The following is a 13,115-nucleotide window of genomic DNA, read 5'->3' on the forward strand; positions in this document are numbered from 1 at the left end:
GTTTAACCTTGGATTGTACTTGAAAGCTCTCCCCATGTTTCCAGACTATGGCAACAGAGTAGGCATTGTCTTTCCATACAGTTCCCACCTTGTTACAAGATCTAATGATGTTGAAGAACTTGGAATTTGGTAATTCTCTATTCAGGATTCTATGTTTCTTCCTGAAATTGTTTCTTCACCTTAGTAAACTGATATCCAGTGTATTACTGGCAATCTGATGACCCCATATGCTGAGCTTAGCCCTCTGGAGATTTCTGCTGTGCTTTAGGAGCAGAGATGCTGCCCAAGCTTTCATTGTAGAGGTGCAGTGTGATCTGGTTACTGCAAACCTTGAAGGCAGAGGACAGTGCTCTTTCATGTGCATAATCTCTTAGGATTCATATTAGAAACCTGAACCTGATTTGATATGCATGAGTGTGTTAGCTGTCAACTTATTTAAGACAGTTCAGCAAATCCCCTTTTCTGTGGGATTAAGATGATCTTACCTGTCACTTCCTCAAGCACTGAACTGGTTTCCCTTCATCTGTTGACTGCCACTTTCTTAGAGGAAGACGGACCATGAGTGACAAAGTGTTTTGATATAAAACTGAAGGCTATGAATGATTAAAAAGAAAAAACAAACAGTCAAGGGAGTAAGTAGCATGGCCCTGTAGCACTAGCTGAAAATGCTGTGTTATGCCTATGTTGCTGTTATCCAAGACATCCATTTTGATCTAAGGATGAAGAGCCAGAGAGGGTAGTGCGTCTACGCTACAAGTGCGTGTAGACATGGAAGTGTGAAAACCCCCATTTAGAAAGACAATTGGATAAAAAGTTTAATGAGAGAAAGCAAACTAGGGCCTCTTCTGGTTGTCCTTAAGAACTTGAGAAAAAGTATAAAAAAAGCTAGAAGCAGAAGCTATGGGAGAAGTCCTGATACAAATTCTTTATATACATATTCTTAACGTGCATATGCTTTTTTGCAATACCTCCTGTACTGAGATTAGGACAGCTGTGTCCTAATCTCACTGTGTGTAGTCCTTGTGAATGCAATTGTCCTACACTTCTACCAAGAGGGGAGGTTGTCCTGCCGGATTGTCTTGTACTCAGATGAGTCAGGCTTTCAGCTGCCTGTAGAGGAAAAACAAAGGGAAAGTTCACAGTTAATACATGAAGCTTATTCCCTTGCATCCTAGCTGTCAGCCAGGTCTCCCCTATCAGCCTTCTAGCCATAGCATAGATGCAGTTGTATAGGTCCATACAGTCATACAGTCACTTTTGTGTTGGGCCCCATTCCCTCATAAGAGAGGAGGATGGCTCACCTGATTGCAGCTGTGAGACTCTGATACCAGTCGTTAATATCTTGTTGGTCACTGGACATCAACAACAGCGTCTTGTGTGGAAAGGAAAGCTGAAAGAGAAGCAGAATCTGGTGCCCTTCTGTAGCGTGCCTTGTCAGGGCAGCAACTCTGATACAGGGAGAGACATCACCACTGCACTACTGACTCAGCCCTGCATGCAGAGTTCCACTATTTCCTTCCCCCCTAGAAAAAAAAATGAGCGTGGGTACTAGGGGAAGCTGGAGGCTGGACAGTACAGAGCCAATGGCAAACTTGTCTCACTCCAGTCCTTCCAGCTACAGATGACAGCTCCCTTAGACTTGCATATTTAATAGGATGCTTGGAAGTGGGCAATGCCAGTCCTTAGTGCCATTTGTCCAGTTTTCTCCCTTATTGCAAGCTGCTCCTGAGAGTTCTTTGCAAACACTACCCACAAATTCACAGTTTGTCCAAAGATTCTTCCTTTCCACGGCTTACAAAGAGTGAGCCAACACGCAGCTTTCCAGGTGCTGCGAACTGGGAAAAACTGAACTTGAATCCCGCAGCTATGGCATTAGTCCCAGTTAAAGATTCTGCAATGCGTACAGAGTTGGATGCATGAGCAATATCCATTGTGATATGGCCAACATCTTTCCGCATCCTGTGTTTTCCAGGATAGCCTGCAAGCTCAATCCACCGTCACTATAATGCTGCTTCTTACTTGTCAGGCAACTGCGGGGGCAATTCCCAAAACGTGCTCTGATGAGGCCACTGTCAAGAGTCTCTGCAGACCCCCTTTGGCTGAGCTAAGTGAAACAAGCAGCAGCCTGTACTCCAGAGTGCTTAGAAGGGCCTACACTGAGGGGAAAAAAGGGCAACCTACATCACCCAAAAAGATAAGAATCGCCTCAACTCATACTAGTTCTTTGTATTTAGCAGACACCCCTTTTGTCATCTCAGTCCTGCCACTGCTGAGACAGCTGGAGACTTGGTTTGCAAGTCTGACCCTCGCTGATGCTTCTGCAAGGCAGAAGAAGGAAGACTTACACTGAGAAGCCCTCCCTGGCTCTGCGTGTGGCCAAACACTTTATCCACGGTGCACTGCTGAAGTGGGTAGACAGCCCGGCACCTGAATTTGTTTGAGTTCAGAAGGTGCAATGGATGGCACAGCTTTGTTGCAATAAAGATATCAGAAAAAAGGAAGAACATCCTGCGCTTCAGTTCTTCTCCCTTGGAAGGCACCACCAAAAGCCAGCCTTCCCGGATATACCAGCGCCCTGAACATGCAAGGGAAATAAAGACAGTTGTCAGATAATCATTGGCCAAAAAAGGGCATAATGCTGTCACAGGAACCTTTTTTCTACCTTCACCCAATAATCCACATGTATGAAGCAATAACCACACCACATTCACAGATAAGTGGAGATGTGTCTTGGAGACCCTTACACACAGCGACTTCAACGCTCTTCTCCAAACACAGCACTGTTTCTAGATGACTTCTGCAATAGCAATGTTTTGTGAAGCCATGGGCGAAACCCCAAGTGACCGTTTCACAAGTATCCAGACTGGAGGCATTTCTCACAACGTCACCTGTGTAGCTTGGAGGGTGCTCTTGGCATGGACAGCACACAGTTACACAAGAGAAACCTGTTATCCAGGTAGATGAACTTGCATGCCAGTGACTGACCTTATACATCTCAGCTGTCAAGGCAAATACTCTGACTTCTGGCACTGTTTAACCATGCAGATAAAAGATTCTTATCATGTATAGGGTGTGGCCAGAACTCCATGCAGCTTGTAGCTTACAATAACACAACAGTCACCAAGCCCTTGACACTCCAAGTCAATGGTTTCTGCATGGAGAAGGGAGAACACTGCTACTCGCATTCTTCAAAAATTATTTCAAGCCTTCCTTTCTCTCATTCTCACCCAACGCTCTTTCTTCTGACCTCCTTGGACTCTCTGTGACTAACTTTTTGACTACCTATCATCAGCTCCTCCCACCTGAATGTCAGGCAATTAAGCTGCTGCTTATCCTTACCAAAAGACTTTTTTTTTTTTTTTTAAATGAAAAAGTAATAAAGTGCCCAAATTACTTACTAGGTACATTCCTTCACCACCTATCTGTGGAATTTGGGCTGAGAGGGGAACACTGGTTAATAGGAAGCAAGCCTTCTTCCAGTTTTCTCAGTTTGGCAGAGGAAAAGCAGAGCTGTCATTAAGACCCACCTGGAGCCAACACCTTGGTCTTCTGTCCTTTGAGCAGTTTCTGAACCCGAAGTAGCTGTAGTGAGTTCTCTCTATTACGAATGATGTCTTGGACCCATCGAGATACCTCAGAAACATATTTCACAGTCTCTGAAATTATAGCAGCATATTCTGAGGTTACACAAGTGAGTATGTGCTACTCCTGATCTATCTCGCCGTGAAAAGACAAGGTGAAATTAAGAAACAAACATTTTAAGCTGAGTGTCAGTAAGGAAGTTGCTCATTAATTTCAGCGGGAGTTTGGACCTCCAGAGGCCCCTTTCAACCAACACTTCCGTGGTTCTGGGAGACATACATTTGCCAATGAAATACTAGACAGAGGAATAATCTCCTGAATTTGAAGGCAAAAATAAAGGAAAAATGCCCCATTACATGTGGCGTTGACCTCTGGTAGGTGATAAAGGACCTCAATTTTCCTAGAAAATTGAAGTATGTGACCAACAGCTTTCGCTTCTCTGACATAACCTCTAGGCCCTTCCCCGAGTCCATTGCTCTCTATTGCTATTCCCTGTACCTGCCGCACAGGATATCTTGGGATCAAGATGGTGATGGGAAACAGTAATGCCCTAGAACCTCAGACAGAAGAGGATATTTTTTCCTGTAGGAAGTAGATGGAAGATGAGGATTAGCAAGGAGGTTAACACTGACCTAAGTGTCAGCATTTATAAGGGGGAATCGTACTTGCAAGTTTCTGGTACTCCGCGTTGTCTGGGCTGGTGTTCTCCAGCAAGTCTCTGAGGAAGTGTTTGTACCTAAGATAGAAGGAGTAGTTTCATTTCATAAAGAGATACCAGGAGCAGCAGCCTCTCCTATTAGTGAGGGATGATAACCCGTGCTTTCTTCTCCACTGGGAGAAAAAATCCGAACTACACAATCTGAAGCTGAAGGGCCAACCCACCCCCTACTTCAGCCCTGTTATCCCCAAGGTATCTAGTAAGCTGCCCCCGCTTTGCCATAAATCTATAGCATTGTTTTCTCCCCTCTGTGACATCCAGCATCACAGCCTAAAAAGCAGTTCTTTTTCATGGGAGAACTCTGCCATCTAAAGGCTGTCTCCAGCCTACCACCTCTGATCAAAAGCCTGTCCTCCCACATTCCTCCATCTTGGGCCACCTGGATAGCTGACCGCTTCTGTCATTCTCTAGACATGTAGTACACTTAATATATAATCCTTATAGATCATTTTTGAGGCCCTTTGCTGCATCCCCATTGCCAGATACAAGCCAGAACCAAGGGAACACCAACATGCATCTAGAAATAAAAACCAAGAAGTTTCCAGACAGATTATCACCAAGTCCAAGAATCATAGTCAGTGTCCAGCAATCGTCCTGGCACCCATCGACAATAGTGAGGGTCACACAGTTTTATTCACATTATCAAGTCTGACTGGTCCCCTCGTTCCCACAGAGCATCTTACTGTCCTCCCAAAGGAGGGGAATCAGGAGCTTAGGAAAAACTTATTTTGAGACTCAGACTGAAGAAAGACTCCACGAGGACACGTACACACTCCATGCATGCATGTGTGCACACACACACACACTCCTCCAAGTCTAACCAAGCAGCTCTACATCACAATTCTTTGAACATATTCCTTTTATCTTCATATTTAACAATGAAATTTACCCACTTGGAAGCCTGGGGCGCTGATAAAAAACACCCATATGTTGCTTAAGTTCACAAGACTCTGACTTCAACATTCACATAAAAAAGCCTTCAATAACAGACAAAACTCTGAACTATTGGGTTTTATTTCTCAGTGGAAGCATTCATACCATATGTTCCCTGCCCACACAAGAAAATAAAGACATTGCTATAAGTAGGACCTGCCTTTCCCCCCCCCCCCCCATTATTTACTAGAAAGGGTCTCCACAAATTCTTTCTCACAATAAAATCAAACTATTTTCACAGCCTGAAATGACAGAAGAAATATCACATTGAACAGATTCACGAAAAGGCAAAAGTCATGCAACATGCAGAATACATAGCCAAGATTTTGAAGAAACATAAACATGAAAGAGAGAATTAATAGAAAGATAGACCTCGTATTAAAAAGCAGCCATTGCTCCAGAGAATAGGACAGCAGCAAATATCTTGCTGTTTTATGAAGTTAAATGAATGTGCCAAGAAATTACAGGAGGGGAAAAAAAAAAGACAAAAACCCAGACATCTTACACCTGTATCGGACAAGCAGGTTACGACATTAAATAGAGCTGACTGAAAGACTGTGGTATACTCACCCCCAATTATCTTCAAGGAAAATAGACTGTCCTTATGCTCTCAAATTTGCTTTAGCACTGATAAGACTATGGTTAAAGAGCAGCTCCTTGACCTACAACAGCAGCAATTGCAGTTCCAGCAACCTAACTGTGCCCTGTATTACCAAGGTACCTCTCCCAAGAAAGGACAGCTATTGAGTGCGTGCAGCACCCTTTTGTCCTGCTCGTCAAAGGATGCCTCAAAGGGGGAATGCAACAATCCAGACTGGATGTGTCCAGACTCAGAAAACTAACAGGCACCAAATAAGAGGAAAGCATATGGTCCTGATAACCAGAGATAGAAGAAAAGCTCCCCCGACTTCATTAATCTCACTTCTTTCCAAGAGCAGTTATCTACCAGAAGGGAGAGCCACAATATTCTAGGTCAGCAACCTGCACAAAAGCAGAGAGACCATCTCCATCAGACAGCCCCATTTCTACAGCACTTCGGACAGCTTGCTCTTGTCCAGGGCCCAGCTTCAGTCACTTACTAAGATGACAGAAAGCTTCCACTCCAATTCTACCTCAGAGCTAAATGAAGGACTTAGGAGCCAGGGCTAAGCATAGCCACCTCTCTGCATCATCTCCCATACCGATTCCACTTTATAGGCACATCTACAGGCCTGTTTCACTGCAGTCTGTGCGCTCCAATGTGCAGACATACTAAGGAACTCTACCTCCAATAGCAATGGAGACACTACTGCTATGCTATGTTCCTTTTGCCTTCTCTGACTCCCCACGGTGCTAGTCTGAACTGCATACTTACTGATTCAATCTCTGTAGGGGCAAAGGAAGCAGGTCTTCTAGCTTCCTCCCTTGAAACTGAGGTCGAGACTCCTGGAGTTTTTTAAAACGTCGAAATGACTTATTCTTCTTCAACTGCTCCTGTATGCGACAGAACACATACCCTTGAGACTGCAGAAAAAACATGCACTCTAATGGTCTGTGCCAGAGCTTAGAAAATAGAATTCCTGTTCTAAACACAAGCATCAGAAACTTCTTTTTTGGCCATGGACAAACTCATCCCTTTCTCCTAACCACCATTTTCCAGCAAGTAATGGTAGTGACATCCCCTGTTCATGCTCAGCAGTTTACATGGCACATAGAAGCAAAGAAAAAAGGAAGGGTAGCTCAAACAAATAAAAAACAAGGAGTCTAGCAGCGGCTTTTATCACTCATCTCAACACAAAGCAATGCCACCCTGTGTTTTCATTGCTTCAAGGCAGGTATCCAAATCATCTTATTTTTCCCTTGGGGCATCAAAAGGGCATGCATATGCATACAAGCAGAGCAGAAACATCTTAGAATACCTCCTACAGCTGAGAACAAGCTCTGACGAGAACTGGTAGTCAGGTGGTATGAATTCCAGGTAAAGCTTTCAGGATTTCAGGATAAAAATATCGTTCTGAAATCTCTTGGAAGGCTGACTATATCCAAGGAGGGAGATGGGAAGGAAAAATAAAAAAGCTGGGCAGGGGGGTGGGGAGGAAAATCTTTTCTTCTACAATAGAAAAGAAAAAAAATGGGGAAGGACAAAGGAAATTCCACTGGAACTGTTTGGAAAAGCTCTGCTCCGCACAAAAAGAAGATCGCGCCTGAAACAACAAAAGTTTGAAGCTTTAAATAAGTAGAGATGCTTTCATCGTGCTGTCACGACGGAGACTGGGAAAATAGCAGCAGCACAGAAAGAAGAAAAGTGATCACTCTAGAAGCAGAAGTAAGAGAAAGGGAAGAATGTGGCTGTTTTGAAAAATGGAGAAAGAAAAGGAGGAGAGAATAGGAAGGGCACAGGAAATAATTACCTTCAAGGTTTTATTTGCCTGCTCCAAATTCTCAGAATAGTGGCCATAAAGCTCCAATTTCTGACATAAGTTTTCCAGTCCTAGTCCCAAATTCCCCCTCTCCAGGTGAAATGACAGAACCCTGCGCGCAAGGAGGAAAGATAAGTATGGAGCGATACATCACTTGTAGCATTTTGTCAGCTCCCTCTACTTTGCTCCTATCTTGACTTTCGCTTGTCAGTCACCACCTCACTTCCAGTTTCCATCCAGAGCACGTACGTAATGGTCACAGTGCAAGCTACAGAAAGCACCCCTTTGTAAAGATTACTGCAGAACAGGCTTACTGAGTTTAAAGACCACTATCCAGACAGCAACTGGGCATCCCGATGTGTGGATACATATCGGCAGTTTCCTGGGTACATCTCCAAGCGCCACCAAAGCTAGTAATGCTAGAAGTGAAGGCCTGTTTCACAAGATGTTAGGTTTTACTTCCTGAAATCCTGTTTCATCGTCAGTAGAGAATCCTCCCCATATAACTGAAGGGACTATATCGGACTGTTCACTTACTGGCTGGCCAAATATATGGATTCTAGGGGTCCAAATATGGTTTCCAGTACAGCAGGTTTTAGTGTCCCTTTAGCCTTTAAAATTGTCACGAAGTACTAAGTAGGAAAGAGAGAGCGTGTCAAATGGTTAAAAAAACACACACACACACACACACACGTCACTCTGAGGTTATTCTTAGCATGCAGCAGCAGAAGTTGCAGCCTGCATGCTCTTGAGCTCAAAAGGATATCAAGCATTAGGAAAGCCTACCCAAAAAAATCATCAGATGCAAGCCTTCTTGGTAATGTTACCGTAACTTTATAGACACACATGCACTACAGCATTGACTGAGTCTATTTCCGTATTCCTCGACGCATCTGTTTTTAACCACATTGTTCATTATCTATCTTTGTCTCTTCTGTGCCCCTCTGTTTCATAGATCTCAAACATCTTGAGCCACGCTCCCCATACAAGCACAGCTTTAAGACTTACAACTGGGTGTGGATGAAAGCCAAGGGGCGAAAACCACAAGCCATCAGATGTAATCAGAGGAGGCGAAAACTACCTTTCGGCACCAACAATATGAACAGTTGGGATTTGTCCCATGCTGTAGAGATGTACGAGAGTCCTGAAAACATGCTGCCTGAAGGCACCCACATATCAGACGGGGACAGAATACTCACTGTGACCACCAGATCCAGCTGCCCAAGATATGTGTGTTCAGTTTCCAGTAGCTCCTTAGCTGTCCGGCTGCGCTTTCTCTCCCAGCGAGCCCTCTGCTCTTCAATAGTATTTACTCCAGCCGTAAACGGCAGGGGCAAGTCACTCATGGTAGACTTGGGGCTGGGATACAGAGAAGGATCTTATCCTGAAGAGCCAAGAGAGACAGACTCTTGACAAATGCACAACCAAGGCTGTAGGGTAGGATTCTGAGCTACAAACCATACGCTACAGAAGAAAGGAAGTCAGTTACCAGTAACTCTTATTAACAGCTTCCTTGTGCATTCCTGTCTGTAGACACAGGAGCCCTGCATCAACCAGAGGAACAGCATTAGAAAGATCAGACTGTGAGAGCAAGAGAAATAGTACATTATGATAGGTCTGTGAGCAAATCTCAGGCATTCAATTTTTCTAGCCCACAAGCTACTGCTTCCCGTGCTGTGTCAGATTCTTCATGTAACATTCTCAGTAAAGTCAAGGAAGTTAGTCGGTGGAAGAGGTGCTGCTGGTAGGCCTTTCAGAAGTAGAAACCAGTCATAGGATTTGCCTTGGGGGAGGGAGAGAGGGTGAGAGAGAGAGCGAGCGAGCACGAGAGAGAAAGAGCGAGCTCTTGCTCACTTTCCCCAGAGGTTCTCTGAGAAGTCAGTGATTTGCATGATTATTTTCTAACGGTAGTCTGTGGTCTCAGATGAGAAAGACTGAGCAACTGCTATGAGTCACGCTACCCTTATTAACTGGCTTCTCTGCTGGTATAACAAGGTGGTCATGGTGTTGTTATATGCAGAAAAAACAGTAACTACTTTGTTACTGGAAGCGGCATGTGTTACCAGAGCATTAAATACTGCTCTGTCTTTTAATCAAAAGGTGGAACAGCCTGCTGCACGCTTGGCACAGCATGAGGTAAGACACAATCTGCCTACAATTTCTGTGAAAGTTTGCCTCACTGTCTTGAAATACCACACACAAAGGTTTTGGCTCCCGTAGGGATGGGCTATACTAATATAGGAAGATGTGTTTTCTTAGAGAAGGGAATTTCTCAAATACAGTCTTCATTCTAGAGACGTTTCAGATACATGGCTTATATTCATGTAGCACCTCAAAGATAAAGGCCAATATTTGAAACCAAAATTTCCCAGAAAATATATGCAGAGAGTCATCTGATGTGCTAGTAAAAGTCCGGATAGCTGAAGGGACACAGGCAGTACTTTACAGCAGCAATAGTTTCTCCAGAGGTTTATTCCCGTAGCCATTCAAGAAATGGCCACAATCTAGCTGAGGCCAGGTGTTTGCCATTGTAATAGGGCAGACCTGACATCTCCCTTAGCCAGAGAGGCAGAAACACAGGCAATACTGAGCAAGAGCTCAGCAACAGCGTGAGGTTGCAGAGTACTCACAAATAACAGACTGAAATGATCATTCATAGAGCATCTTTAACCGGGAGAAGCTGATGTCATGATTGTGAACCATGTACCTTTTGCAGCCCATTTTGCTAAAAACAAACAAAAACCCCAAGCAAACAAACAAACAAGCCACACCCACCAGGCCAGACCATATCTCTTTTGTATAAAGCAGTGCAAATGTTCCCAGTATGCCAAGATATAACTCTTTGGGCTTCTTCCCAGGTACAGAATAGAAATTGTGATTATACTTTCTGTACTGCTAACTACCTTGTGATCTCTTAGAAATACTCCTTGCGACATTTCCAGGATTTCTCCTTAATATTTTTAATAGTCTCCAAAAATCTCCCTTTATAACCTTTGATATAAGGTTAACCCAGACACCTTTGATATTTCTCTGAAGTCTTAACAGCCTAGTGAGCCAGATCTAAGGGTCATATCCTTAGCACCGTATCCTGTCTCCAAGGACAGTGACATTTCCACATGCTTGCAGTCCACATGCTCCGTTTCCTTACTGTTCCATCCCAACCAGACAGAAACCAGTGGATGTTTTACCACCAGGTTGAAGAGTCCTGGAAGACCAGCTTGCAATTAGGACTAATGCTGTGGTCCGCTGGGCACACAGGTTGGTGACTTCTCTGCAGAGCAGAGGGCACGTTCCTGATTTGGCTCACAGTGTCCTTTGATTTGGGCCCCTGCAGCGAGCGGGAGATCATAGTGCACACATGCACTAAGTGTGCCAGGCTGCAGCTGCTCTTCAGAACCTCTTACAGCGGTCCTCTTATTGGGACTGTCCCCAGCTGAGGTTCTATTAAGTCACAGGACCTCATTGTCAATGTCAACCTCTTCCCGGTCCTGCCAAGCCAGGCCTTCACAGCACCAGGATGAGAAGCTTGAGCCCATTTGACCCTGTCACACACCTACACCAGACACCCTCCAGGGAAAGCACGTGTTCCTGAGGGTGCCTTGCTCCGTGCCCTCCTCCAGTTCCCTGTTTTCACAAGTTTTGACTGTTTAGCAGTCACCTTCTCCCTTCTGTCATTTATCATCCCCCATGAGAACAATTTTAAAAAATATCAGCCAACCGTGGAAGAGCTGTAAGAAAGCAAGCGCATAGCCTCGTGCTTCTCCAGCCCTGGCAGCTTGCATCATCGTGACTTTCTGCTCCAACCGCCATTTAAGGATCAGCAACCCAAGACAGATCTGACCTCTGCAGTGCAGCGTTACTGTTATCTACCACCTCCTTCTGCTTATTAAAAACTGACGCCTTCCTTTCACCGTCCGGACGTGGCAATCTTTTAGTCAACGGATTGCCGCTAGCTGTTGCGGGCTAACTAACAGTTGCTCCGCAGACCCTGCTCAAAGTCCTCCGAGCGGCTTGGCGCTGGGCTGGGGTGCCCAGGGCGGGCAGCACACCTGGGGCTGGGCCCGCAGGAGGCCAGGGCACAGCCAGGCGCCCCAGACCCCGAGGTCTCAGCAACACCACCCAGTTCCCTCCAGCTCCGGGGCACCCTCTGGGGAGGGCCTGAGGGGCTCACACCCCACTGCAGCTGTCTCTCCTCCCAGGGGTGAGGAGCGGCCTGCTGCCCCACAGCACCCACCAGACTCAAAGCCCACCCTACCAGAGCCACAGCAACCACTGCCCCATAGCACCCACCAGAGCCAGGGCCCAGCCTATCAGACCCAGAATGCCCACCAGACCCACAGCCCAGCCTACCAGACCTACAGCAACCGCTGTCCCACAGTGCCCACCAGACCCATGGCTGAGCCTACCAGACCCACAGCTACCTGTGGACCCACAGCACCCACCAGCCCACCCTACCAGACCCACAACAACCACTGCCCCACAGCACCCACCAGCTCCACAGCCCACCCACCAGACCCACAGCTACCTGCTGACCCACAGCACCCACCAGACCCACAGCCCACCCTACCAGACCCACAGCCACCACTGCCCCACAGTGCCCACTAGACCCACAGCCACCACTGACCCACAGTGCCCACTAGACCCACAGCACCCACCAGACCCACAGCCACCACTGCCCCACAGCACCCACCAGACCCACAGCCCACCCTACCAGACCCACAGCCCCCACCAGACCCACACACAGCCCACCCTACCAGACCCACAGCAACCGCTGCCCCACAGCACCCACCAGACCCACAGCCACCACTGACCCACAGTGCCCACTAGACCCACAGCACCCACCAGACCCACAGCCACCACTGCCCCACAGCACCCACCAGACCCACAGCCCACCCTACCACTGCCCCACAGCACCCACCAGACCCACACACAGCCCACCCTACCAGACCCACAGCAACCACCAGACCCACAGCCACCACTGCCCCACAGCACCCACCAGACCCACAGCACCCACCAGACCCACACACAGCCCACCCTACCAGACCCACAGCACCCACCAGACCCACACACAGCCCACCCTACCAGACCCACAGCCCCCACCAGACCCACACACAGCCCCCCCTACCAGACCCACACACAGCCCACCCTACCAGACCCACACACAGCCCACCCTACCAGACCCACAGCACCCGCCGGCCCCACGCCCCACCTACTCAACAGCGCCCACCATCCCACAGCCTGGCCTGCCGCCCCACAACAACTGCCGCCCCACAGCGGCCCTCGGCCGGCGCCCCGGCCCCAAGGCCCCGCGCGGGGCGGGGGGGAGGAGGCGGCGGCCGCCGCCGTCCGTTACCTGCGCCAGCGCCGCGGCCCGAGCCGGCTGCCGCCGCCCCGCGTTCAAACGGCGGCTCCGCCCCGGCGGTTGGGCGGGCCCGGGGCGGGGCTGCCGCGAGGCGAGGCGGGGCGGGGGCGGCGGGCCGGGG

At 47.5% G+C, this 13,115-nt stretch overlaps 1 protein-coding gene across 7 annotated transcripts; it reads right to left on the bottom strand.

Moving 5' to 3' along the window:
* Window positions 1-791: 791 nt before the first annotated feature.
* On the bottom strand, window positions 792-13,077 carry LOC104147769 (rho guanine nucleotide exchange factor 39). 7 transcript variants are annotated; one of them, XM_068928928.1, is made up of 12 exons: window positions 12,846-12,992; window positions 11,351-11,475; window positions 9,122-9,176; window positions 8,832-9,016; window positions 8,170-8,264; window positions 7,624-7,744; window positions 6,588-6,706; window positions 4,248-4,318; window positions 3,528-3,656; window positions 2,346-2,575; window positions 1,302-1,390; window positions 792-1,110 (listed from the first exon to the last, which is right to left on the bottom strand). In XM_068928928.1, exons 4-12 carry the CDS (start codon window positions 8,976-8,978, stop codon window positions 1,095-1,097), a joined length of 1,017 nt encoding a protein of 338 aa, XP_068785029.1. In that variant the 5' UTR covers window positions 8,979-9,016; window positions 9,122-9,176; window positions 11,351-11,475; window positions 12,846-12,992; the 3' UTR covers window positions 792-1,094. The 7 variants fall into 7 exon arrangements, with proteins under 7 accessions (XP_068785029.1, XP_068785027.1, XP_068785022.1 ...); XM_068928926.1 differs by having other exon boundaries at window positions 12,842-12,992; XM_068928921.1 differs by lacking the exon at window positions 11,351-11,475 and having other exon boundaries at window positions 12,986-13,077.
* Between the last annotated feature and the right edge of the window lie 38 nt (window positions 13,078-13,115).

The sequence above is a fragment of the Struthio camelus genome, chromosome Z (genome assembly GCF_040807025.1).
Source record: "Struthio camelus isolate bStrCam1 chromosome Z, bStrCam1.hap1, whole genome shotgun sequence".
NCBI classification, from domain to species: Eukaryota; Metazoa; Chordata; class Aves; order Struthioniformes; family Struthionidae; genus Struthio; species Struthio camelus.